Raw genomic sequence first — 26,541 nt, 5'->3', positions numbered from 1 at the left:
TTTATAAGGCATAGCTTGGTAATTAAATTATAAGGAAAGAATCCAGACTTGAAATCTAATTGTTAAAATTATCATTTTAATTCTCTTATTTAGAGCATTCTTAAATATTTCATGAGTTCTGCAATATTAAAAACTGCTAGATAGTTCATTTAGTTCTTCTAATTAACACAAAGGGTTCAAAGAGGACTGCATCAGTAACCACTACGATTAGAGATGCTTTGCTTTGGATAGTAATAAACGACATGCACCCTCCAGGTCCAAGTACTGGCCTTCACAGCAGTTCCGAAAAAGCTTTCAGGGTTATCTTCAGCGTTTATAGAAGGAAATTTCAGATAACTGGTGACGCAGTGTGGTGGCTAAACTTTCAGACGGGACAACATACTGACATCAGACTACAAATCCCAGCTCTGCTGATTAACCCCTGCATGACCTTGAGCAAGTTCCTGACGGACTTTAAGTCTCAGTTCCCTCATGTATAAAATGGGGGGAATAACATAACCTCATCCATAAGGTTAGTGTGATATTCAAAGACAGTGGTACATGTGAACTGCCAAGTAATGGCTAGAGCTCCATCAACAGTTGCTATTACTGTGAGTTTTACAGATACCTGAATAGTTGTTCTTGTAAGTTAAAATGGCAAGTCTTTTTTCATTGGTATCCAAAAATTTTCTAAATATTTCCTTCCCCGCTGAGGTCTAACTGGTTTTACTTTGATCCTCTTTTCAATGACAGTTGTAGATACCCTAAAAGAGAGCACCCGAGATGCACATAAAGCTTTCTTTATTTATCACCGACCCTGACAAAGAGGCCTCTATCAAAACCCAGGGGACTGTCAGGCACTCATCTTTTACATTAGCTCTTTTCTCTTTTGAGTTACCTTTTTCTTGCCAAAGAGGTAACTTCTTATAGTTGAGATCATTCAGACTAACTCTGCAGTAGATAAGGTCATGGCTCTTTTCAGTGATTCTTACAAGAAGACAATTGGAAGTACAAACAAGGCTGGAGTCTGCTTTTATTAAGCTGACACTTGAGGGAGAATGCTAAATGAACATCAAACCCTATTCACCTTTCCTGTTTCCCTCATTCCAGAGAGCAACTGACACCTTGCCCTGCCATGATAAGCTCCTCACTAGTTAGCCAAACACTTGGCAAGTGAACACCAATATTAATGCTGCCAGGTTTAATAATCAGTGTTTGCACTGCTGTTAAAGATATTTTAATATTATAATTGGGTGACCCATGCTCCTTTAGACAAAAGCTAAATTTATCCTAGTGACAAGACTTAATTTTCTGACATATCTGAAATTTGTGTCCAATGCGAGGTGAATTCTAACAGAAACTACAGGACCTGTGTCTAGATATTTAAACCCCACACTGTTACTTAGTTTAAACCTTTAATGGTACCACTTACTCTGGTAAGCTGTTCCTAACCCCATTCTATAATCTCTGAATTTTTTCTTCTTTCAGAAACATTGTAACACAATAATCTTTAAGATGCTATCTGATTCTAATAGTAGACAATTTTAAGTACATCTTCCTATCCTAACTCGATATTCAAGCATAAATGCTAGAAGGGATGAGAGAATGAAAAAGAAAGAAATAATAATGAATCCAGTGCTTCAAAAATAAAAGGCAGCATAGGAAGCTTCCATGAATTATCTGAAAAGGGAGATTAAAAGGAGCACCAGCACCATTTGCTTCTCATTATAGATGAAGTACAAGGACTATGACATCTTCCAGAGTTTCCTGAGTTTACAACTTACAGCTTCTCTGATTATTTGTTCTTGATTGTTGTTGGAATGCCCGTTAGCACCCTCTAGTGATTACTGCTGAAGCCCTTGAAAGAAAAAGTGAGATTGATACAAAGGGTGGATCTTATAAACAGAAAAACAAACTGTAATGCAAGATACTTTGAAAAGAAAAAGAACTGTGTGTTGGTTGATGGTGTGTAATGATCTGGGACCTGGGACAGGATAAATAAGAAACAGTATCTGTTCTGCTATGAATTCTAGAGACACAGACGATCTCACAGAGGATAGCAGATCTGTAAAGAGGGAAGTCAGCCTGCAGTCAGCCTGTAGTCAGAGGAAGTCACCTCTGTAAAGAGGCAAGTCGGATCTGTAAAGAGGGAAGTCAGTTCTTTAAAGAGTCTGCTTTCAATCTGGCAAAACACTCCAGGTCTATAGGCAAACAGCTGAGTCCAGGAACACTGGGCATTGTGCAAGACAGTCCTCTGCTGGCCTCCCTTCACCTCCCGGTTCCTAATTGCATCTCAGTTCCCAACCCCTAACCCTTCGCTAACTCTTCTTCAGCCTTGGTCCTCCAATCTGATTCATTAAATACCTTATTTTCTAAATTAAATTCATTTCCCTCTTCTCCTGATCATACAAGAAATACCTATCTGCTGAATCCCTGAAACCCCAAAATGACAGATAGAGAAAGGCTGATAAATTTCAGATCCTAGCTGTACAAGTAAGCCAGAGCTTACTTATGCAGGAAATTTATTACTTATTACTGATTTATCTGATATTTCCACAGGAAAAACAAATTCAGATCAAATTAGATGGTTTTTCTGTATAACATGTTAGGTGGTTTTTCAATATCCATGATTGACCTTTAAAAACAATTATCTGGCTGTTCAACATCATACTGATAGGACATTGTAATTAAAAGCAGGATCTAGACCTGCACTCTCCAGTAAGGAGGTCACATGTAGCTACTGAGCATTTGAGATGTGGCTAATCCAAATTGAGCTAAGTCATAAGCACAAAATGCACAGTTTCAAATACAGTACCAAAAAAAGGAGAAAAAAACAACGTGAAGTATCTCACAAATAATTTTTGTATTGATCACATGTTGAAATATTTTAGATATATGGATTAAATAAAATATATTAAGGTTAATATTATTTCTTCCTCCTTTTTCAAGCCTGTTAGGAAAGCTAAAATTATTACATTTCCAGTAGACAGTACTGCCCCCGAGCATACTGCCTGGTTTCACAGAAGCTCTACTACATCCAAGCTGAGTGTCCCCAAGTAATTTCCTCTTCTGTGAAATGGAAATAATAATTCCTGCTTCTCAGGGTGCTTCTTTGTACTGCTGTATCATCAAAGTCAATGCATGTGAGCTGTCCTTTGGAACAGGGCCTGACCTTGAACAGGCTGCACTCTTCAGTCCAGGCAGTCCCCAAAGAGAAACTCAACTGAGAGTCAAGCTACTGATAATCTCAGCGGCTGGGAGAATGAGTGCCTCTTTGGGCATCCACAACGATTTCTGCTTGTATGATGGAGAGCATATGTTCAAGCACAGTTCTTTCTGAAAAGTAACTTGATGGAAAATGGGGATACTTACCTTTGTATCTGATAGAATGTACTCGCTATAACAGGAAATATCTAGTGGCTGGATATAAACTAAGTGTGGAAATAAAACAGATGAAAAGCAAATAGCAATACTAGACAATATGCATTAAATGCCTAATGAATGATAGATACAGACAATCTTTTGGAATAGGTAAAAACCATAAGGGTTTACTAAGCCAAAGGTTTATAAAACAGGTATTCCAAGCAGGAGAAACAAAATGAGTGACATACAAAGATATGAATCAAGGCGGCATACTTTCAGGACACAAATAGACCAATTTGGTTGGAAAGAAGTTTCTTATAGGAAGATACAGGAGGAAAAACTAGAAACATAAATAAGAGGCTGACTTTAAGCTGCCTCCTTTACTGATAGGAAAGCCACTTTAGGCCAGGGTTCTAGAGAGGTAGGGTGGTGAGTGCACAGAAGTAATTTAAGAAGATGAACTTGGCAGACTATGTCAAAATACTCTTTTGAACTTCTCTGGGACTCTGCTTCCTTTGCAAAACCATGCTGATCTAATTCTTTTTATCCTAAATTCTCATACGCTACTTCTCTAGCTTTACTCATTGGCCCTTCAATACACAGGAAGGTCCTTAAGATAGCGCTTGCTTCAGAATATCACCTATGAATAATAATCAGAAAAAAATATATATATATACTACAAACTACTATTCACCGTTGAGAAAGACAAAGTAACAGATCTTATATCGAAAGACTGGTGATACGTGATTCAGTGGTTATCAGATGTTTCTAAAGTTGCACTAAAATGTCCAAATACGACAAAAAACATGAGGGAGGGCTGTTGGGTCAATAAGTAGTTGATAATATGAGCGTATAGGGGCACATGAGTGGCTCAGTGGGTTAAGCCTTTGCCTTCAGCTCAGGTCATGATCTCAGGGTCCTGGGATCAAGCCCCGCATTGGGCTCTCTGCTCCGTGGTGAGCCTGCTTCCCCTTCTCTCTCTGCCTGCCTCTCTGCTTACCTGTGATCTCTGTCTGTCAAATAAAAGAATAAAGTATTTTTAAAAATAATATGAGCATATAGAAAGAAAAATTCTCCTTCTGGGGCACTGATAAGGAAGGTGTAACTGAGTGAAGCTATGCTGCCTATAGAAGTTGTTTATCTCTTTCTAACATGAAAGAATAAAAAACAGAAACTTGAATTATCAAAAAAGATGTTTTGCTTAAAATGCTACAAACCCGCATTCTCTTTATCCTGTAACGGAAGTCTGTGTTGTGTGTTTGCCATTGGTTTCCTCAGACTCAGATTAGTCCCAAAGAAGGGTGGCAAGTGTACAGCTCAGCCCAGGATCCTGATGGACGGTGCATATGCACAGTGGTTGCTCCAGAACAAAACTTGTGTTCCCGGGATGCCAAAAGCAGGCAGCTCCGCCAGCTTCTGGAAAAGGTAGGTATCCCGTCCTCATTGCACTTTTTTTTTTTTTTTTTTTTTAACTACCATTCCTTGAAAAGGAAATGTGGGGAAGCCGGTACTGATGAGGAATGTCCTCCCAATTTTTGTCTTCCTTCTCAAACTTTTATCCCTCTTCCTTAAAAAGAGTACCTCAAGCTTCCTATTCTGATCTATTTATCTTACTTTCTATTTTTCTCAATCATACCTTCTTAAGACTGCCTATCATATGCTTTAATATCCAGTTGGTCTCTCCTTAAGAAAAAAAAAAAAAACACAAAAAAGATAAGCAGTCTCATTCCCATGCCAGAAATTTATCCTCAACTCCGAGGATCGCACTAGGCTCTTGGAGCTCATGCATTTGAATCCCATTAACAACCTTGCAAGGAAGTTAAAATAATGGAATGCAATATGCAAGCTATCTGAACAGATAATGAATAATTTCAAGTATTTATCATCATTCTCTAAGCCATTCCTTTGAACATTAAGCTCTTCAATTTCATTCAATAGCATTTTCTCCATATAATTTACTTAAGCCAGATCCATAACAATCAAACACAGAATACCCTTGATTTATTCTTTTTTACAGATAACAGTCAACTCATGAAGGGTTATTTATGTTTAGTTTGAGGAGGAAGAAAAAAAAAACAATGAATGGTTCTTTCAATTATTCTCATTCAGAATTTCACTGTGTTGGGCTCTGAATATAGTAGGACAGCTGGGTAGCCAGACTGATGGAAAGATGGCAACATGTTGGAATTTTAAATACCTTCAGGGATAACAAGATAAATTAGGTAGTATGTGCTTTCAAGGACACGGTACTCAACGATTCACTCCGCGCAATATCATTCTCATGATCATTCACGCAATGATGGCAGTGAGTAGGAACTTTTTATGGAAAATTAAAAGAAGCTAGAAAAATGAAAGCATCAAATCTGTTAATACAGACATGACGGCTTTATGCAATTCCAAGTCTAGGAACAATAACCTTCTTCTACTGCCATATAATGAAAATAAATTTGCTTCATGTACATTACTTGGAAGTCTATTGATGTGCTAAGATTTTAAGAAAGTTTTTTTCTTGTTTTTATACAATGATTAGTCCTGTTTTTCCTCCCCTTCTCCTCAGAGATGTCATTAATCTATTGGCTCTCTCTTCTTAAGTCTCTTTTTATAAGATCCCATCTTCCCTTGCTCTTTCAATATCTGTCTCCTAGACAAGAACAAATGTCATTTTCATTCAAGTTAATGACCTTGGCTAATGTACTTCTCAGCTATTAGAAATCATGACATATGAACTGTGATTTGTCTTGGGTATTACTTACTTACCCATCCTGACTTTCTTTGTTTCTATGAAAAAAATCCAAATACATAGTTTCATATTTTTTGGTTACTAGGGAAATTAATTACATTGGTAAAAAGATTTAATTTTTTAAATCCAATTTTCTCTTTTCTATTAAACTATATTTCTTCTCAAATTACAGACTTTCTGCTTCTATATTCTTTTCTGTGCAAAAGCACCTTTTCTCTATACCAACTACATCGGTATAAGAAACACATCATTAAACACTGTAACCTTATTTCTATCACTGTTTTTCAGTAAAGCATTACACAATACACATCCCTATACAGATCCAGACATTTCTTCAAAAATCAGTCAAAAAAATTCAAATAAAGTGTCAGGAAGTGGATAATACCCTCTATAGCTCCAAAGTGAAGTATATTCCAGAAATATGATAAAATCAGGAATTAGTGTAGGCTGAATAAGGCAATATTGGATCATATATATATATATATATGTATATATATATATATATTATCTAGGAGGTTGGCTGAAAGCAATCACTGAAATGTCCATGACCACTCCATATAATATGCACATGTTTAATTTTTTTTAAAAGATTTTATTTATTTATTTGACAGACAGAGATCACAAGGAGGCAGAGAGGCAGGCAGAGAGAGAGGAGGAAGCAGACTCCCTGCTGAGCAGAGAGCCTGATGTGGGGCTCAATCCCAGGACCCTGGGATCATGACCTGAGCCGAAGGCAGAGGTTTTAAACCGCTGAGCCACCCAGGCACCCCATGCACATGTTTAATGTTTTAAAAGAAATTCTAGAAGATCACACCTTAAAAAATCATTGTATTTAAGTGACCCAAAAATCCACAAAATTTCTTTTAAAATGTAGCTTTCTATAAGTTACGTTTATTAAATTCCTCACTGGAGAGTATCATAAGTCACAAGAAACAGTCATGAATACATAGAGAGGCTTGAAGGAAGGAAGTAGCCCCGGTTTGCTGCACTGACCCAAAGAAAAGTCACGTGAAACAAGCACTTCTTATTCACACTGAGCAAGTTCCTTCCTGACTTCTCCATAGTTTCCCGTCTATCTAAGCTGCCAGATGTAAAAACAGGAGCATGAGTTTAAGCAGCCCCCTCACTATTATTTACAGAACTGATTTAGTCATATAATAAGGAAATATTTTTAAGAAGAATAATGCTATGAACAGAATGTCCCATATATCATATCTGTATCCAGTCCATTCAATCCTCACAGCCGAGGTCCCTGCCCTTCTAAGTGTACGTAAAGGAAACTGCTCTTTGAGGTTAAAGAACATACCAAAGTCACTTAACCAGTAGGCTGTGGGGCTTTACTAGATGAGTTTGGCATTTTCTCACCATCATGCTAGTGTCAACCAGGATGTCATGGTCGTACCCACTCTTGAATGATGTTCTGTCAAACATTTTTAATCAGTATCTATATTACTTAATAGTTTAAGAATTATGGGGCACCTGGGTGGCTCAGTTGTTTAAGCCTCTGCCTTCAGCTCAGGTCATGATCTCAGGGTCCTGGGATCGAGCCCCATATCGGGCTCTCTGCTCAGCGGGGAGCCTGCTTCCCCCTCTCTCTCTGCCTGCCTCTCTGCCTACTTGTGATCTCTCTCTATCAAATAAATAAATAAAAATCTTTTAAAAAAATAGCTTAAGAATTACAATTGCTTTCACAATATTTCTGGTCTTCATATGCCCAAACTAAAACTGTTAGCTTAAAAAATGTTTGTTAGCTATGGAGGCTTCTCTGTACAGTTGAAGATGTTCTGCATTGTCTAGGATAGTATTTCCTAAAGTGTGATTTCTGGAAGAGGGTTCCAGTGGCATCCTCCCCATAGAATGATTTTAAGAAACACTGTACATGATACTTCACTCTTGATTTCCACCACACCATTTAATGCTAAAGGTTCTGGGAAGACCTACAGCAAAGTATCTGTTTGGTTTTGTTAATGCCAGGGCTGACCAAACATATTGAACTGTAGGGCTGCGTTTTTTTCCCAAGATAGTCTCCACAGCAATTATGAAATAGAGTGAAAATCTAAGTTAATTTGTGTTTAAGGTCAGAAGTGCCTCAGATATTTTATTTATGCAAAGAGCCAAGAGAAATAGTTTAAAAAATTATCAACGAAGTTGCCAGTGAGCTTGCCAGATGATGGACAGAGCATCTAAACACAGGGACATCCATGAAAATTAAAGTGTAGAACATGAGAGATGAACAGACTAGAAGAGGAACCACAAGTCTCCGTCCTACAACCTTAACCATGGGAATCCAGTCTCAGGTACAATCAGGAAACATGCTCAGGGGCTCTCTGTAAACAACAGGAAACTAACATTCCTGGGGATATCCAGCAGGAAAAGCAAAAGAGAGCCCAGAGCCAAATCCCTTCTAACTAGACAGCTGTACCTCTATCCATTACCCCAAAGGTAGCTCCTATAATTATGTGTATTTCTACGTTATAGATGGTCACAATCAAGTCTCAGCAAAAACTCTCAGCACCATTTTTCACAGCACAAATAAAGTTGAAAATTAACTCCATAGGGTTAGTCAGAGGCAAAAAAAAAAAAAAAGAGAGAGAGAGAGAGAGAGATAGAGAGAGAGAGAGGCTATTTTAACTGTATCCAGAATACCTTATTTGCCTATCATTTTTTTTTAAAGATTTTATTTATTTATTTGACAGAGAGAGATCACAAGTAGGCAGAGAGGCAGGCAGAGATAGAGAGAGGAGGAAGCAGGCTCCCTGCTGAGCAGAAAGCCCGATGCGGGGCTCGATCCCAGGACCCTGAGATCATGACCTGAGCCGAAGGCAGTGGCTTAACCCACTGAGCCACCCAGGCGCCCTTGCCTATCATTTTTTAACTGTACAGACTGACTACATATATGGAATTCCTAGGAAAATATTGGTCAGGCCAATGATGGTTATCTTCGGAGACAAATGCTGTATTCAAATGTGTAGATAGCTTCTTTAATACCAGTGGTTTTTCTTTATTTATGCTTAAACTTAACAAAGCTGAAAATTATTTTGAGAGCATTAAATTTATTCAAGTTGCAGTCACCATCTCCATCTTTCAGTGTTGTCTCGGTAATTTTGTGCTTCACTATTTTTCATTAAAAAATAAAAATGTAGCTGCCTAAGTAGGAATGATAGTAAATTAAGAAATATTTGGGAATGATGTAATGCTATAGTGTAACAGTAACAGAAAAAGGGAATTTTCCTTAAAATATTAAAATACTAATTACCTATTACTACAATTGGAAGTCTAAGATAATTTTACCTAATAGATATTTATTGAGCAATCACTCTGTGCCTGGTTCTGTGTAAGGTCTTGGAAATAAAAGATCTGAATAAGATGCAGCTTTGTTCTGTGTAAGGTCTTGGAAATAAAAGATTTGAATAAGATGCAGCTTTGAACATCATGGAGTTCACACAAGGGCAGTCGCTTCTGTTCTCCTACCCAACACACAAAATACACAATTAGTTTTAATATAAGCTAGACTGTAATATATCCCGAAAAGATAGCATTCATAAAAGGCAGGACTATGGATGAAACAGCAGGAAAAAAAAAAAACAGGAAAATATAATCCTCTTTAATAAGTAGAAAGAATAGGCAACCCAAGGCAGCAAAATTCACTGCCATTTTAGAATGCTCCAGTTCTGAGGAATGTACCAACAATAGGCTCTTTATAGCTAGCTGGTCCACTGAGCTTTGTGACATACATGATGACAAAAATTTAATAAATTACTCTTTCCTCATTTGTAACTCACAATTGTTGCAATGAAAATAACTTGTTACTGAAACATAAATAATACATGTTTATTTAAAAATAAAAAGAATAATGCATAAAAATGTATGAAACAAATTAAAATTCACCTGGAATTCCACCACAATGTTTTTTTGGTGTTTTCACATATTCATTTCATGCAAATAAAACGTATAATTCTATGCAGATTTACATATATTCTATTTAGCAGGGACTCCTTTCTATAATATCCGTTACTTCTCTTCTCACTCACGTCTCACTTCCTACCAAAAAACTAACAACCCAGTATGTATTCTTCTAATCCTTACATACCTCTCTCCACCATGATTTACCCTTATGCCCCATATGCACCATATGCCCCATTTTCTTTTATGTGTTTATGTGTGAGACACACACACAAAGAATTTGATTTAGAATAAAAGATCAAATTATATAAAGGCTGTTACATTTGCTCTTCTTACTTGCTTTTTTCATGGAAATTCCTCCATGTTGAGCAAAATTTAATAAACACAGGGATCACTGAGGGATTCTGATAAAATGCAGATTCTGACTCAATAGTTCTGGGCCAGGCCCCAGAAGTCTGCAGTTCTAACAGGCTCCCAAGTGATGTCAAACTTGTTGCTCTGTAGACAATACTTTGAGTACCAAAGTACAGAAACTTAGTTTACCCTTTAAAAAAGTATATTTGTACTCCATTCCCCAATTCACTTAGTAGCTCACCAACTATTAGACATTTTCACTTTCTTTCTTTTTTTAGATTTTTGGTACCCCAGCCTTTCTTACCTTGTTTCTAGAAGTTTTATAAGTCACCCATTTCCTACCTCTACATAGCCTGAGGCCCAACGAACCGAAGTAGGTACCAGCAGCTTAATCGGTGTATTATCTACCTACCAAGCACTTAATACAGCTGCCATTTTCCAGGTCTCTTAAACCCTACGCTCTCCAAGTCTGTGGGTGTCCCAGCATTGCCACCATGCATCTTGGTCAATTCAATCTCACCCCTGGGAGAACTCAAGATGTTGAAGTGATTGTACTAGGATGAATGCATTCTAGCTCTATCGGACATGTCACTACTATCCACAATTGCTAAACATACCGATCTTAAAGAACTCAGAGTTAGCACTTACAGAAACAACTCATTTTAACATTTAACAGCTTGGGGCATCATGAGCTTACAAAGTCCTGGAATGAAATTTCTGTTTTTAAAATTTACTTTTCTGATTTATTAAATTCAATTTATTTATCTCTAATGGTAAATGTCAGTTTTCTTATTTCCCACTTAGGTTTAATTTTCCCTTGCTGAATTTTTTGAATGTTTATCATTGTTCTTTTGAAAACATATTGTGTGGGCATGCAAATAAGGATTTGGCATTTGGCAGTTCTTTATGTTAATGTCATTTTTGCTAGTTCAGTAGTGATCACATATTTCTGTACACAGACAATTACGTATAGCCAATGTTCTTTTTTAACAGGTTCAGAACATGTCCCAGTCTATTGAAGTCTTAAACTTGAGAACTCAGAGAGATTTCCAATATGTTCTAAAAATGGAAACCCAAATGAAAGGGCTGAAGGCCAAGTTTCGGCAGATTGAAGATGATCGGAAGACACTAATGACCAAGCATTTTCAAGTAGGTTTGACTTCTGCAATCTCGTCAATCCAAATCAGACACTGAGTGTAATGGACAGTCAGAATGGCAATCAGCTAGAAATAACTATGCATTGGCCCATACGAGCAAGGTTAAAGACTCTCTGGGGACATCAATCATCTCTCCAATGAAACTGACCGTTAGCTGGTAGGAATGCATAGCAGACTTGCTATAAAAAGAGCCTAATCCTCCTAGAGCTTGGTGGAGTTTCTAGATGTATTTACAGGCAATTCAATATCTAAGACAAGGGGAAAATCAAGGAGAATTAATAAGTAAATTTATCAAAGCTCCTTCTGATGACTTTACGCCCTACTAATTTGAGAAGACATATAGAGAATATTTGTTATTAAAAGAGGCAATAATACCATTAATCATAGCATACAAGAATAAAAAAAAGGATGTTTCATAATTTGATACAAAGTCTTTTCTTAGACTTCAGGTTGTTTTTGGCAATTCTCCAAAAACACTGAAAATGTAGAAATAGTGCTTTTAAGCATGCTATGTGGACGTTTAAGTACCTATGTATGACAGTGCCATATTTTTAAAAATCTGACTATGATAACACCATATGAGCCTCTATTGAAAAGAAATCATCAGCCTCTAAAGGGATAGCATGTAGTTTATAAAACATACTGTGGTTTAATAAGCATAATAGTTTCTTTCTTCTTTCCCTTTTTTAGTGAAATTCACTGCTGACAGTAAGAGAAAGGGCCTGAATTTAAGCATCAGAAGTGCTTTTCACGCATAACCGTGATGGGCACAGAGCTGGTCGGGGACATGTGACAGGATCTCCACATAGCACACTTTGATCTGGCAAAAATTTCCATGGTTTTGTCATTTTCTTCAGTGGTGCTCAGGAGTCTGAGTAGGTTGGTATAGAAAACAGTTTTTACACTGAACCAGTTTTAAAGTTTTACCAGAAAGGTACAACAGAAGGAAGACAGGGTAAGAAAGTTGAGGGTATTGATAGGAGATGAGGCTGAAGGAATGAATCCTGAAGTTTGAGTGGAAGAGAAAATTAAAGCCAGGAAGTTAAGAAATTAGAACACATTAAAGTAAGGCTTAAAAGATATAATAAACGTAAATATTACAGGAAATGAGAGAATGAGTGAACTGGATGAATAGAGAATTTATAGGGGAGTGATAACCTACAAAAAATATAAGGCTGAGGAGGACATGAGTTCATGTTAACCAACATTTATTGAGCATGTACTGTGTGCAAGCGGGGCCCGCTACTGGATATGTAATGACCTCTCTTCTATGAAAGACGACTAAAACAGGCAGGTAAAAATTGATGGTAAATAAAAGCACAAACATTACTGAAGAGCACAAAGGAAAGAGTAAGGTTGTTTAATTTTATTCAGAGCAGATCAGGGAAAGAGTTACAAGATTTGGCCATTTTCAGGAAAGCCGTTTTGGACTAGTCCCCACAACATACACACACACACACACACACACACACACAACCAAAATCCCAGAGGACTTCAAGAAGACGAGAACATTTGCAAGGTTCAGGGTTAGGGTACAGGCCATAGAGGAGTACCATAAGCCGTATGCTGAGGTCATCAACAAGGTAGGAGATGGAAGCTGGCACCGACAGCACAGGGGGAGCATTCCCAAAAAGGAAGGAGGACAGAAGGAGAGGTGCTCAGGGTGTCTGGCGCACAGTGAAAATTATTCAAGCTCAGGTGGGCAGTCCAGAACTCTGTGATGCCAAGGGAGAGTTAGAGGGTGCCAGGCCTGGCAGGGCTGGGGACACGAGGAAGCATGTCCATCTGTGGGAACTCTTGGGAGATGATCAGAAACAAAGAGATTCAACGCTGAGAGAAACACAAGAAAATAATTTTCCTTTTCTAGAAGTTTGCCTAGCAGCAGCCAGGCTACCAATAAGAAGAGTTAATTTTCAGGCAGCACCATAGGGCGTCATGATTTAGATTGATTAGTAGTTCACATAATCCAAGTGGATACTTCAGTTGTATGTAAAAATCCAAACAGCAATGATAATTTTCTGAAGAATTATACATACTCAGCACATAGTTCTGACAACTTTAAATATATATTACCTAATTTAATCCTCTCAACAATACTATAAAGTAGGCACCATATTTATCTCCGTCCTTGAGATGAAGAAACTGATACAATTTGTTCAGCATGAAATACCTAATATGCCTCAGAACAGCAATATCCAGCTGTAGAGGTCAGCCAGCTAATACCAGTTCTATACTGCCTCTCCCAAGTAGATAATAGCTTTCTGAAACTTAAGAATAATAATTACATGCTAAATATGTTTGTTGAATTTATGTATTCACTGAGTCTGAGCATGAGTCAGATGGTGACTCAGCACCTAGGGGCTGGGGTGCTATATTTAAGACAAAGAACTGGAACATTCCAAAAGTAAGTTTACATCAGAGAATACTTTTAAATTGGAAGAAAATCTGACTAATATGAAAATCTTATTTTAGTTAACATACTTGAAACTATCATTCTTTTTTAAAAATTTTTTTTTAATTTTATTTATTTATTTATTTAATTATTTGATAGATAGAGATCACAAGTAGGCAGAGAGGCAGGCAGAGAGAGAGGAAGGGAAGCAGGCTTCCCGCTGAGCTGAGAGCCCGTTGCAGGGCTCGATCCCAGGACCCTGGGATCATGACCCGAGCCCAAGGCAGAGGGTTTAACCCACTGAGCCACCCAGGTGCCCCAAAACTATCATTCTTATAGGAAAGATCATGGTTGGGCAAGAGAGTCTAGCTACAACGTTGGCTGTAAGAGTGACATAGTAGACAGTGAAATTCTAGAAGAAATTAGTAAGTACAGATCTGTGCTATTCTACTTTAACCTTTTAAGTATTTCATATGTATATTGGCCGAAATTTCCATTGCTCTCTGACTAGTGTTACAAGTTTCAAAAGTGATTACCAATAATCAAATTATGAATTTTTGAAAATATCCTGAAACACAATTAGCTTTTTTTTTTTTTAAGTTCAGGGGAAAAAAAGTTCCCAAAATTGTGACACTGAATTGCTCTCTTTTCAGTATTCCCATAATGTAACATAAAACTCTTCATTGTAACTGTATAATATGCAGCAAATGCTACCAATAGAACTCTTCTTATTAAAATATAATGAAGCAATTGTGTCTTCCTTTCGGGATGCCATAAGATGCTTAAACTAATAAGTGTATTTCCAAATGAGCCACCAAAATGAGTAAAGTTATGCAATTCTACCTTTTCACTGTGATACTTATGAATCTTTCTCATTATGAAGACAGTCCCCTCCCACTCAACATGGACATACAGACTAAATCGAAAAATTCTGAGCTTACAGAGTAAGTGAAAATTTCCCCACAAGAAACATAAGCCCATAAATCAGGGCAGCAATGCGAACTCCTGCTATTTTAATGCATTTATAGTAATAACATCTTCCAAATGTAATTTTAAAATGCAATTTTCAGCTCCTTAAATTAGTGTACAGCATTGTTTCTGACAGTACCTATGGATTATTCTCAAATGATCATAACAGTGACAGCTCTTTCCACAAATGAGATCATCTGTTAAAAAAAACTCACAACTGACTCACACCTTTGAAATTTCCACTGACCACTAGCACCAAATTAAAGGAAAAGAAGACAGATGACATACCTAGAAATTGAAAGTGAAACTGCAGGTGAGGCTCAGTCCCATGATGCTAGAAATCAGAGACACTGGGTTGGCAAAACACGGTTCTTGTTCTCCAGATGAAAATCAGCTTTAAGTTTTAAATGACCTAGAGCACCTGGATGGCTCAGTGGGTTAAGCCTCTGCTTAGGCAGAGGTTGTGATCCCAGGGTTCTGGGATCGAGCCCCACATCAGGCTCTCTGCTCTGCAGGGAGACTTGTGAGCTCTGTCTGTCAAATAAATAAATAAAATCTTTAAAAATAATAAGTAAAAATTTAAAAAAAATTTTTTTAAAAATTTTCAAATGACCCTATACAACTAGTTCCTTTGTTACGTGAACTGTGAGCACCTTGGTCCTTGAAAGAGTTGAAAGAGTTAATTCACTACATGGGTGAGCAATTCTGCCTCACTTAAAGAGCTCTGGATTATCTATGCAAAGGCAAATGGAGTCAGAATGTGGGTAATAATTCAAAATGGTAAACAGCAACATGCATTTCTTCGAGCTTTGAGGAGCTTTGCATGATTTATGATGCTTGCCGAACTTACCTTCCTAATGACATTGTGCTAAGGTGAATGTTAAAAAGAATGAAGGAATATCTAAGTGCACTGGAACAGGGACAGAGTGGTAGAAAGCCATAGTTGTAACAATTCGGAGTGTTACAGAAAGGCTGTTCCGGATCCAAAATTCTTCTGGTAAGTAGTCCCATAACATAGATAATTAGTAAGTAATTAGAGTTCACAGATAGAGGACATTTGACCTATTTCTAGTAATTCATAATTAGAAGATAGATCCTGATTATATTTCTTAAAAAATGTATTGTTCACTTTATAAAATGCTACCAGAAGGTAAAATAATACATTAACCATTAATTGCTATCATAAGAAGTTTTTATAATGATGATAAGGATCAATTTGTTCTATAGAAAAGCACGGGGGCACCTGGGTAGCTCAGTTGGTAAAGCGACTGCCTTCGGCTCAGGTCTTGATCCCAGGGTTCTGGGATCAAGCCCCACATTGGGCTTCCTGTAGAGCAGGGAGCCTGCTTCTCCCTCTGTCTCTGCCTCCATGAATAAATAAGTAAAATTTTAAAGAAAAAAAAAAGCACATAACCATTTAAAGAGAGGTTCTTGTATTGCGATAAATGGATTTATTACTAATGATCATGTAGCCACTTATATTCTCACAAAGCACCTAGTTTCAACCAAAAATCAATAAGAATTTTGATATACAAATGTTGAATCAATAAGCTGTAAACCTGAAACTAATATAATGTTATATCCTGATTACACATCAATAAAATTTTTCTTTTAATTTAAAAAAAAGGAATTTTGGATCTGTTTTAATAATCTGCTTTAAGTATCATATTGATACTGCTTGATCTATTTAAATGACTCTCCGGAACAACTGGCCGCTTTTTCGCAGGAGTTGAAAGAGAAGATGGATGAACTCCTGCCCTTGATCCCGGTGTTGGAACAATACAAAACAGATGCCAAGTTAATCACCCAGTTCAAAGAGGAGATCCGGAATCTGTCTGCCGTCCTCACTGGGATTCAGGAGGAAATCGGTGCCTATGACTATGAAGAACTGCATCAAAGGGTTCTCAGCCTGGAAACCAGGCTTCGTGACTGCATGAAAAAGCTGAGTAAGTAGAACAATTTCATTTATTTAAGTTGTGTTTTTAGCGGTTTCAGTGAAAACTGCATTCTTACATTTTGCAGACAGGCATGAATATCTAATTATAGAGAAACCAATGTCTGCTTTCTCAGTGTAAGTATTCCTTAACGCCTTAAGCACACCTGTGTAATCAGTGCTATTTGATTAACGGCTGCCTAATTTTCACAGCACCCTGTTACCATTTGGTGGCTTGAAATAATATGGACAATTCTATTGGCTACAATAATGGCAATACGTTACTACAGACCAATAATATGGGATGGTCAATCATTACTTAGCTAAAAGGGAGACGAGGCATTTTTATTAGTAGAGAAAGTTAGAGGCTGGGAAAAATGTAGTTACCTTAGGACCAAATATGAAATAGCAGTAATTAAATTGGACAGAAACAATTCCTCTACTATAGAGAATTATCATTAGCTAGCAGTTCTGATCCACACAAGAAATTAAAAGGAGGCACCTATTCAAATATAGATTCGCTACTCTGCAAGGGGTCAAGCGTATGACATGGGATATGGACTCCAGTTCCTGAGTCCTGAAATGTGTGGTTCAACCCGGTCTAAGTTTCCAAACTCCTTCACTTCATCCATGGGTTAATTACTCAACTGAAATCATCATGGCACTAGGCTGTAATTTAATGCAAAGTAAATACATGGTCACAGATTGAATGGGGAGGCATAGTTAGATCATTTAGGAACAGTATTTCAGTTGTTGACATGAAGGGACATGTCAGGGAGGTCAGGGAAATACTATAGAAAAGTGTTCCCTCAATGGAAAGAAACACTTATCTGGAATAGAAAATAAACTAAAAAGAGAGAAAAAGAAGTTGGAAAAGATCATTTCTAGTAAAGACAACTTCTTCAGGCAAAAGATATAAACACTTAATATTTAGATGGCTGATGCGTACTTTAAGGATTATTCTACAAATGCAATCCAAATTTTAAAAAAGAGAGTGAATGTACAAAACATTATATTTAGTACCAGTCAAAATAATTTGGGGAATCACCAGATCAGAGGCTCCACTGAAGTCAATCCAGGATTTCCTAGAGATTCTGACATAATTACTCAGAAGGCAATTAACATAAACCCTAAAGCCAAATGCTTATACAGGCATCCCCAGTTCCTTATTCCTCATCAGTCAAGGCCCACACCTTTTCACCTATAACTCTTCTTCTAACAATCATGACTCCAGTAGATTCCACGACTCCTATTCTTGCACTTTTCACCCATTGCGCACATTATGGCCAAAGGCATTTATCTGAAGCATAAATCTGAAATTAATCTGCGCTGCTGAAAATCCTAGCATATAGCCCACAACTTATGAGGCCCTCCATATGCGACCCTACTTCTCCCCTCAGGTCCTGCCACTCCTCCCCTCACATGCTACACCCGAGTCATGTGTGTTCCACACTTTCTCATCACAGAGCAGTGTTGAGATGCTTGTCCCTTCTCCTGAAATGCTCTTTCCTGTTTATTCTTTCTGTGTCAACACATGTTCACTGGCCTCATGAGACAAATTCCCATCTATCCTTCAGTTCTCAGTTTAAATATCATGTCTTGGCTAGAATCCTTCATTAAGCTCCTTATGTATACTGTATCCCAGCTGGCTGCTATTTCACCATGATATTTCACCCAAACCCTGATATTTCACCAATGACTGGACTTTTCTTTTTTTTTTTTTTAAGATTTTATTTATTTATTTGACAGAGATCACAAGAAGTAGGCAGAGAAGCAGGCAGAGAGAGAGGAGGAAGCAGGCTTCCTGCTGAAGAGAGAGCCCAACGCGGGGCTTGATCCCAGGACCCTGAGATCATGACCTGAGCCCGAAGGCAGAGACTTAACCCACGGAACAAAAGTCCAGTCTCATGACTGGACTTTTCATGCTTCATTACCACTACATGTGTAACTGGATAGCTGCCTTCTAGATTTTTTTCCATCAGAACAAAAACAATATCTGTGACACTCCCTTTAAAACTTGTATTCCCTCAATGACTGGAAAACTGTCTGACAAAGAAAAGTTAATAAATATTTGCCAAATAAATTAATTCTATAAGGAGCCAGATGGTAACAACTTCACACTTTCAACAAAGTAAACAACAGCTATTTCAAGACTTATTTGGAAAAAAGAAAAAAAACTCTCTAAGCCACATATTTCAGTCACATGGCATGGGACTGTAAGTAAAGGAGGAATTATTTAACTGATATAACACTTAAATACCTCTTTACATGCTATTCTTTTGTAATTAATGTTATGAAGTTTATTGCTAATATCCAGTAGGTAAAATATTACTGACATAAGTGAGTTCTATTTTATTTTTAAATCAAAAAATGCCTTTAGTGTAATGTACATATTAATTACATAGCTTGCCAGATGATGTCTCCACCAAACCAGATAAGAAAATCTCAGTCCAAGAATTGAGTGCCCTCACTATCTAAATTACTTTGGGCTTACAAAAAAAATCCAGATGCATTTTTAGTAGCTCATAAAACATTTGATTACAGATTTTCTGTAAATGACAGTGCATAAGATTGGTCTGTGTAGGACTCTGACTTACTTTAGAAGAGGTCTGTTTGTTACAGATGAATCACTCCAGATTCTGAAAATCAATATATTCAGTCATTCCAAGCAACTCACAATAAACCCAAGCCTAAACTTTGTACACTGAGACCAGATAAATTTGCTAAGTACAACTACACTCTCCAAAAGAATGGACAGGCAAAAGAGTCGTTCTAGCTAGTAAATACCTTGGAACTTAGAGTGTGCCAGTCAGGTTTTTGAGGGACTGGCATGGAAAATTCTTGGAATTTGCTTAACTTTAGAAATGAATTTCACTTCTAACACATATTATCTCTGAGTTGACTCAGCTAGAAATAATGTCGCCATTTGGAAATGAAAGCTACACTCCTTTCAGCTCTTTCACAATCTCTTTTGGTTTTTTGTTCAGTCCGCATAGAACTCTCCCACACACAGCCTACTTCAATATTGAAAATGATATCTGGGACAAAGGGGAAGTGGACACAAATTCATTCTATTCCTTCTTACTGAACCATGGATAATGTTCCATGATGCCCTGAGGCCTTAGGACAGTGATCCACAATACATATATTTTTTTAACATCAAAGGCTCTTTTTACTAATTTGCCTTCAGGAACAACAAAGTTTGAAAGAATATAACTTTCAAATTAACTACATTAACTAGTTAATATTTAATTTTATCTTTACTAATCAAAAACAAAACCTTGCCACTAATGCAAATGTCTAACAGCAATAAAATAGTATTCAACTTTCTTATTTAATGAGATGGTTGCTATTTGAGTTAATTGATATGACCTTACAAGAGATTAGAAATAACTCAGACATGTTATAATCTCTTTCCTAGATTATTAGTAGCTCTGAGGTCTCTACTTACAGAGTAGAGAGGCTAGTGCCACAATGACTTAACTCATTTATGCTGTTTGTCCCAAGAGCCGGGTACTTTTCTCTATCACAGCAGATCTACAGAACAATCAGAACGACTTACTGAGAGTCTCCTAAGCAGAGAAAGTATTTATAAGCAGGATCACTACCATTAATTACAATGTAGAGCACCTGTCCAAGTAGAGACAGACAGCCCTAATGCCACGAAGTATGAAGTTCCATGGTCCCTGAAAAAAAAAAATAAATAAAGGAATCTTCATATCATCCTTTTTAAAAAATTACTCCAATTTGAAAGGAAGTATCTGAAACATGTATTTGCAGAGGAAAACACAAACACATGATTGGGAGCGGTGCCTTAAGTTAATAATCTAATACTACTTTGTATTTATATTTCTGGAACTTTATTTTTTTTTTTTCATGCTTTTTTTTTTTTTATTAAATTTATTTTTTATTTTCAGCATAACAGTATTCATTATTTTTCACCACACCCAGTGCTCCATGCAATTCGTGCCCTTTATAATACCCACCACCTAGTACCCCAACCTCCCACCCCCCACCCCTTCAAAACCCTCAGATTGTTTTTCAGAGTCCATAGTCTCTCATGGTTCACCTCCCCTTCCAATTTCCCCCAACTCCCTTCTCCTCTCTAACTCCCCATGTCCTCCATGCTATTTGTTATGCTCCACAAATAAGTGAAACCATATGATAATTGACTCTCTCTGCTTGACTTATTTCACTCAGCATAATAATCTCTTCCAGTCCCGTCCATGTTGCTACAGAAGTTGGGTATTGGTCCTTTCTTTTTTTTTTTTTTTTTATAAACATATATTTTTATCCCCAGGGGTACAGGTCTGTGAATCACCAGGTTTACACACTTCACAGCACTCACCAAAGCACATACCCTCCCCAATGTCCATAATCCCACCCCCTTCTCCCAAACCCCCTCCCCCCAGCAACCCTCAGTTTGTTTTGTGAGATTAAGAGTCACTTATGGTTTGTCTCCCTCCCAATCCCATCTTGTTTCATTTATTCTTCTCCTACCCACTTAAGCCTCCATGTTGCATCACCACTTCCTCATATCAGGGAGATCATATGATAGTTGTCTTTCTCTGCTTGACTTATTTCGCTAAGCATGATACGCTCTAGTTCCATCCATGTTGTCGCAAATGGCAAGATTTCATTTCTTTTGATGGCTGCATAGTATTCCATTGTGTATATATACCACATCTTCTTGATCCATTCATCTGTGGATGGACATCTAGGTTCTTTCCATAGTTTGGCTATTGTGGACATTGCTGCTATAAACATTCGGGTGCATGTGCCCCTTTGGATCACTACATTTGTATCTTTAGGGTAAATACCCAATAGTGCAATTGCTGGGTCATAGGGCAGTTCTATTTTCAACATTCTGAGGAGCCTCCATGCTGTTTTCCAGAGTGGCTGCACCAGCTTGCATTCCCACCAACAGTGTAGGAGGGTTCCCCTTTCTCCACATCCTCGCCAGCATCTGTCATTTCCTGACTTGTTGATTTTAGCCATTCTGACTGGTGTGAGGTGATATCTCATTGTGGTTTTGATTTGTATTTCCCTGATGCCGAGTGATATGGAGCACTTTTTCATGTGTCTGTTGGCCATCTGGATGTCTTCTTTGCAGAAATGTCTGTTCATGTCCTCTGCCCATTTCTTGATTGGATTATTTGTTCTTTGGGTGTTGAGTTTGCTAAGTTCTTTATAGATTCTGGACACTAGTCCTTTATCTGATATGTCGTTTGCAAATATCTTCTCCCATTCTGTCAGTTGTCTTTTGATTTTGTTAACTGTTTCCTTTGCTGTGCAAAAGCTTTTGATCTTGATGAAATCCCAATAGTTCATTTTTTCCCTTGCTTCCCTTGCCTTTTGCGTTGTTCCTAGGAAGATGTTGCTGCGGCAGAGGTCGAAGAGGTTGCTGCCTGTGTTCTCCTCAAGGATTTTGATGGATTCCTTTCGCACATTGAGGTCCTTCATCCATTTTGAGTCTATTTTTGTGTGTGGTGTAAGGAAATGGTCCAATTTCATTTTTCTGCATGTGGCTGTCCAATATTCCCAGCACCATTTATTGAAGAGGCTGTCTTTTTTCCATTGGACATTCTTTCCTGCTTTGTCGAAGATGAGTTGACCATAGATTTGAGGGTCTATTTCTGGGCTCTCTATTCTGTTCCATTGATCTATGTGTCTGTTTTTGTGCCAGTACCATGCTGTCTTGATGATGACAGCTTTGTAATAGAGCTTGAAGTCCAGAATTGTGATGCCACCAACGTTGGCTTTCTTTTTCAATATCCCTTTGGCTATTCGAGGTCTTTTCTGGTTCCATATAAATTTTAGCATTATTTGTTCCATTTCTTTGAAAAAGATGGATGGTACTTTGATAGGAATTGCATTAAATGTGTAGATTGCTTTAGGTAGCATAGACATTTTCACAATATTTATTCTTCCAATCCAGGAGCATGGAACATTTTTCCATTTCTTTGTGTCTTCCTCAATTTCTTTCATGAGTACTTTATAGTTTTCTGAGTATAGATTCTGTGTCTCTTTGGTTAGGTTTATTCCTAGGTATCTTATGGTTTTGGATGCAATTGTAAATGGGATTGACTCCTTAATATCTCTTTCTTCTGTCTTGCTGTTGGTGTAGAGAAATGCAACTGATTTCTGTGCATTGATTTTATATCCTGACACTTTACTGAATTCCTGTATAAGTTCTAGCAGTTTTGGAGTGGAGTCTTTTGGGTTTTCCACATATAGTATCATATCATCTGCGAAGAGTGATAATTTGACTTCTTCTTTGACGATTTGGATGCCTTTAATTTCCTTTTGTTGTCTGATTGCTGAGGCTAGGACCTCTAGTACTATGTTGAATAGCAGTGGTGATAATGGACATCCCTGCCGTGTTCCTGACCTTAGTGGAAAAGCTTTCAGTTTTTCTCCATTGAGAATGATATTTGCGGTGGGTTTTTCATAGATGGTTTTGATGATATTGAGGTATGTGCCCTCTATCCCTACACTTTGAAGAGTTTTGATCAGGAAGGGATGCTGTACTTTGTCAAATGCTTTTTCAGCATCTATTGAAAGTATCATATGGTTCTTGTTCTTTCTTTTATTGATGTGTTGTATCACATTGACTGATTTGCGGATGTTGAACCAACCTTGCAGCCCTGGAATAAATCCCACTTGGTCGTGGTGAATAATCTTTTTAATGTACTGTTGAATCCTATTGGCTAGTATTTTGTTGAGTATTTTCGCATCTGTGTTCATCAAGGATATCGGTCTATAGCTCTCTTTTTTGGTGGGATCCTTGTCTGGTTTTGGGATCAAGGTGATGCTGGCCTCATAAAATGAGTTTGGAAGTTTTCCTTCCATTTCTATTTTTTGGAACAGTTTCAGGAGAATAGGAATTAGTTCTTCTTTAAATGTTTGGTAGAATTCCCCCGGGAAGCCATCTGGCCCTGGGCTTTTGTTTGTTTGGAGATTTTTAATGACTGTTTCAATCTCCTTACTGGTTATGGGTCTGTTCAGGCTTTCTATTTCTTCCTGGTTCAGTTGTGGTAGTTTATATGTTTCTAGGAATGCATCCATTTCTTCCAGATTGTCAAATTTATTGCCGTAGAGTTGCTCATAGTATGTTCTTATAATAGTTTGTATTTCTTTGGTGGTAGTTGTGATCTCTCCTCTTTCATTCATGATTTTATTTATTTGGGTCCTTTCTCTTTTCTTTTTGATAAGTCGGGCCAGGGGTTTATCAATTTTATTAATTCTTTCAAAGAACCAGCTCCTACTTTTGTTGATTTGCTCTATTGTTTTTTTGGTTTCTATTTCATTGATTTCTGCTCTGATCTTTATTATTTCTCTTCTCCTGCTGGGCTTAGGGTTTCTTTCTTGTTCTTTCTCCAGCTCCTTTAGGTGTAGGGTTAGGTTGTGTACCTGAGACCTTTCTTGTTTCTTGAGAAAGGCTTGTACCGCTATATATTTTCCTCTCAGGACTGCCTTTATTGTGTCCCACAGATTTTGAACTGTTGTATTTTCATTATCATTTGTTTCCATGATTTTTTTCAATTCTTCTTTAATTTCCCGGTTGACCCATTCATTCTTTAGAAGGATACTGTTTAGTCTCCATGTATTTGGGTTCTTTCCAAACTTCCTTTTGTGGTTGAGTTCTAGCTTTAGAGCATTGTGGTCTGAAAATATGCAGGGAATGATCCCAATCTTTTGATACCGGTTGAGTCCTGATTTAGGACCAAGGATGTGATCTATTCTGGAGAATGTTCCATGTGCACTAGAGAAGAATGTGTATTCTGTTGCTTTGGGATGAAATATTCTGAATATATCTGTGATGTCCATCTGGTCCAGTGTGTCGTTTAAGGCCTTTATTTCCTTGCTGATCTTTTGCTTGGATGACCTGTCCATTTCAGTGAGGGGAGTGTTAAAGTCCCCTACTATTATTGTATTGTTGTTGATGTGTTTCTTTGATTTTGTTATTAATTGGTTTATATAGTTGGCTGCTCCCACGTTGGGGGCATAGATATTTAAAATTGTTAAATCTTCTTGTTGGACAGACCCTTTGAGTATGATATAGTGTCCTTCCTCATCTCTTATTATAGTCTTTGGCTTAAAATCTAATTGATCTGATATAAGGATTGCCACTCCTGCTTTCTTCTGATGTCCATTAGCATGGTAAATTCTTTTCCACCCCCTCACTTTAAATCTGGAGGTGTCTTCAGGCTTAAAATGAGTTTCTTGGAGGCAACATATAGATGGGTTTTGTTTTTTTATCCATTCTGATACCCTGTGTCTTTTGACAGGGGCATTTAGCCCATTCACATTCAGGGTAACTATTGAGAGATATGAATTTAGTGCCATTGTATTGCCTGTAAGGTGACTGTTATTGTATATGGTCTCTGTTCCTTTCTGATCTACCACTTGTAGGCTCTCTCTTTGCTTAGAGGACCCCTTTCAATATTTCCTGTAGAGCTGGTTTGGTATTTGCAAATTCTTTCAGTTGTTGTTTGTCCTGGAAGCTTTTAATCTCTCCTTCTATTTTCAATGATAGCCTAGCTGGATATAGTATTCTGGGCTGCATGTTTTTCTCGTTTAGTGCTCTAAAAATATCATGCCAGCTCTTTCTGGCCTGCCAGGTCTCTGTGGATAAGTCAGCTGCCAATCTAATATTTTTACCATTGTATGTTACAGACTTCTTTTCCCGGGCTGCTTTCAGGATTTTCTCTTTGTCACTGAGACTTGTAAATTTTACTATTAGGTGACGGGGTGTGGGCCTATTCTTATTGATTTTGAGGGGCGTTCTCTGAACCTCCTGAATTTTGATGCTCGTTCCCTTTGCCATATTGGGGAAATTCTCCCCAATAATTCTCTCCAGTATACCTTCTGCTCCCCTCTCTCTTTCTTCTTCTTCTGGAATCCCAATTATTCTAATGTTGTTTCGTCTTATGGTGTCACTTAATTCTCGAATTCTCCCCTCGTGGTCCAGTAGCTGTTTGTCCCTCTTTTGCTCAGCTTCTTTATTCTCTGTCATTTGGTCTTCTATATCACTAATTCTTTCTTCTGCCTCATTTATCCTAGCAGTGAGAGCCTCCATTTTTGATTGCACCTCATTAATAGCTTTTTTGATTTCAACTTGGTTAGATTTTAGTTCTTTTATTTCTCCAGAAAGGGCTTTTACATCTCTCGAGAGGGTTTCTCTAATATCTTCCATGCCTTTTTCGAGCCCGGCTAGAACCTTGAGAATTGTCATTCTGAACTCTAGATCTGACATATTACCGATGTCTGTATTGATTAGGTCCCTAGCCTTTGGTACTGCCTCTTGTTCTTTTTTTTGCGTTGAATTTTTACGTCTTGTCATTTTGGCCAGATAAGAGTAAATGAAGGGGCAAGTAAAATACTAAAAGGGTGGCAACAACCCCAGGAAAATATGCTTTAACTAAATTAGAAGAGATCCAAAATCGTGAGTGGGGAGAAAGGGGATAAAAAGAGGTTCAAAAAGGAAGAAAGAAAAAAAAAGAAAAGAAAAAAAAATTTTTTTAAAAAAAGAAAACACCTGAGAAAAATGTAAAAAAGAAAAAATATATATATTAGATAAACTAGTAAAAAATTGTTAAAAAAGAAAAAGGTAACAGTTAAAAAAAAAAAATTTTACCCGAAGGCGAGAAGAAAAAGAAAAAAAGAAAAAAAAAATGAAAAAGAAAAAATTAAATTAACTGCAAGACTAAAATAAAATCACAGGAAAAAAGCCATGAGTTCCGTGCTT

The 26,541-nt window shown here is 37.5% G+C and overlaps 1 protein-coding gene across 4 annotated transcripts in view; it reads left to right on the top strand.

Annotated features, from left to right (window-relative positions):
* Positions 1-26,541, top strand: part of OLFM3 (olfactomedin 3) — a 203,140-nt gene that overhangs the window by 153,754 nt on the left and 22,845 nt on the right. For all 4 annotated transcript variants that reach the window (XM_082686513.1, XM_082686514.1, XM_082686512.1 and 1 more), the window contains 3 exons: positions 4,621-4,767; positions 11,333-11,488; positions 16,584-16,803. In XM_082686513.1, the coding sequence (XP_082542639.1) occupies positions 4,621-4,767; positions 11,333-11,488; positions 16,584-16,803 (523 nt within the window). The remainder of the gene's footprint in view (positions 1-4,620; positions 4,768-11,332; positions 11,489-16,583; positions 16,804-26,541) is intronic.

Source organism: Mustela nivalis (assembly GCF_964662115.1).
Source record: "Mustela nivalis genome assembly, chromosome: 10".
Classification (NCBI taxonomy): Eukaryota; Metazoa; Chordata; class Mammalia; order Carnivora; family Mustelidae; genus Mustela; species Mustela nivalis.
The sequence above is the reverse complement of the archived record's forward strand: the minus strand, read 5'-3'. Positions and strand labels throughout refer to the sequence as shown.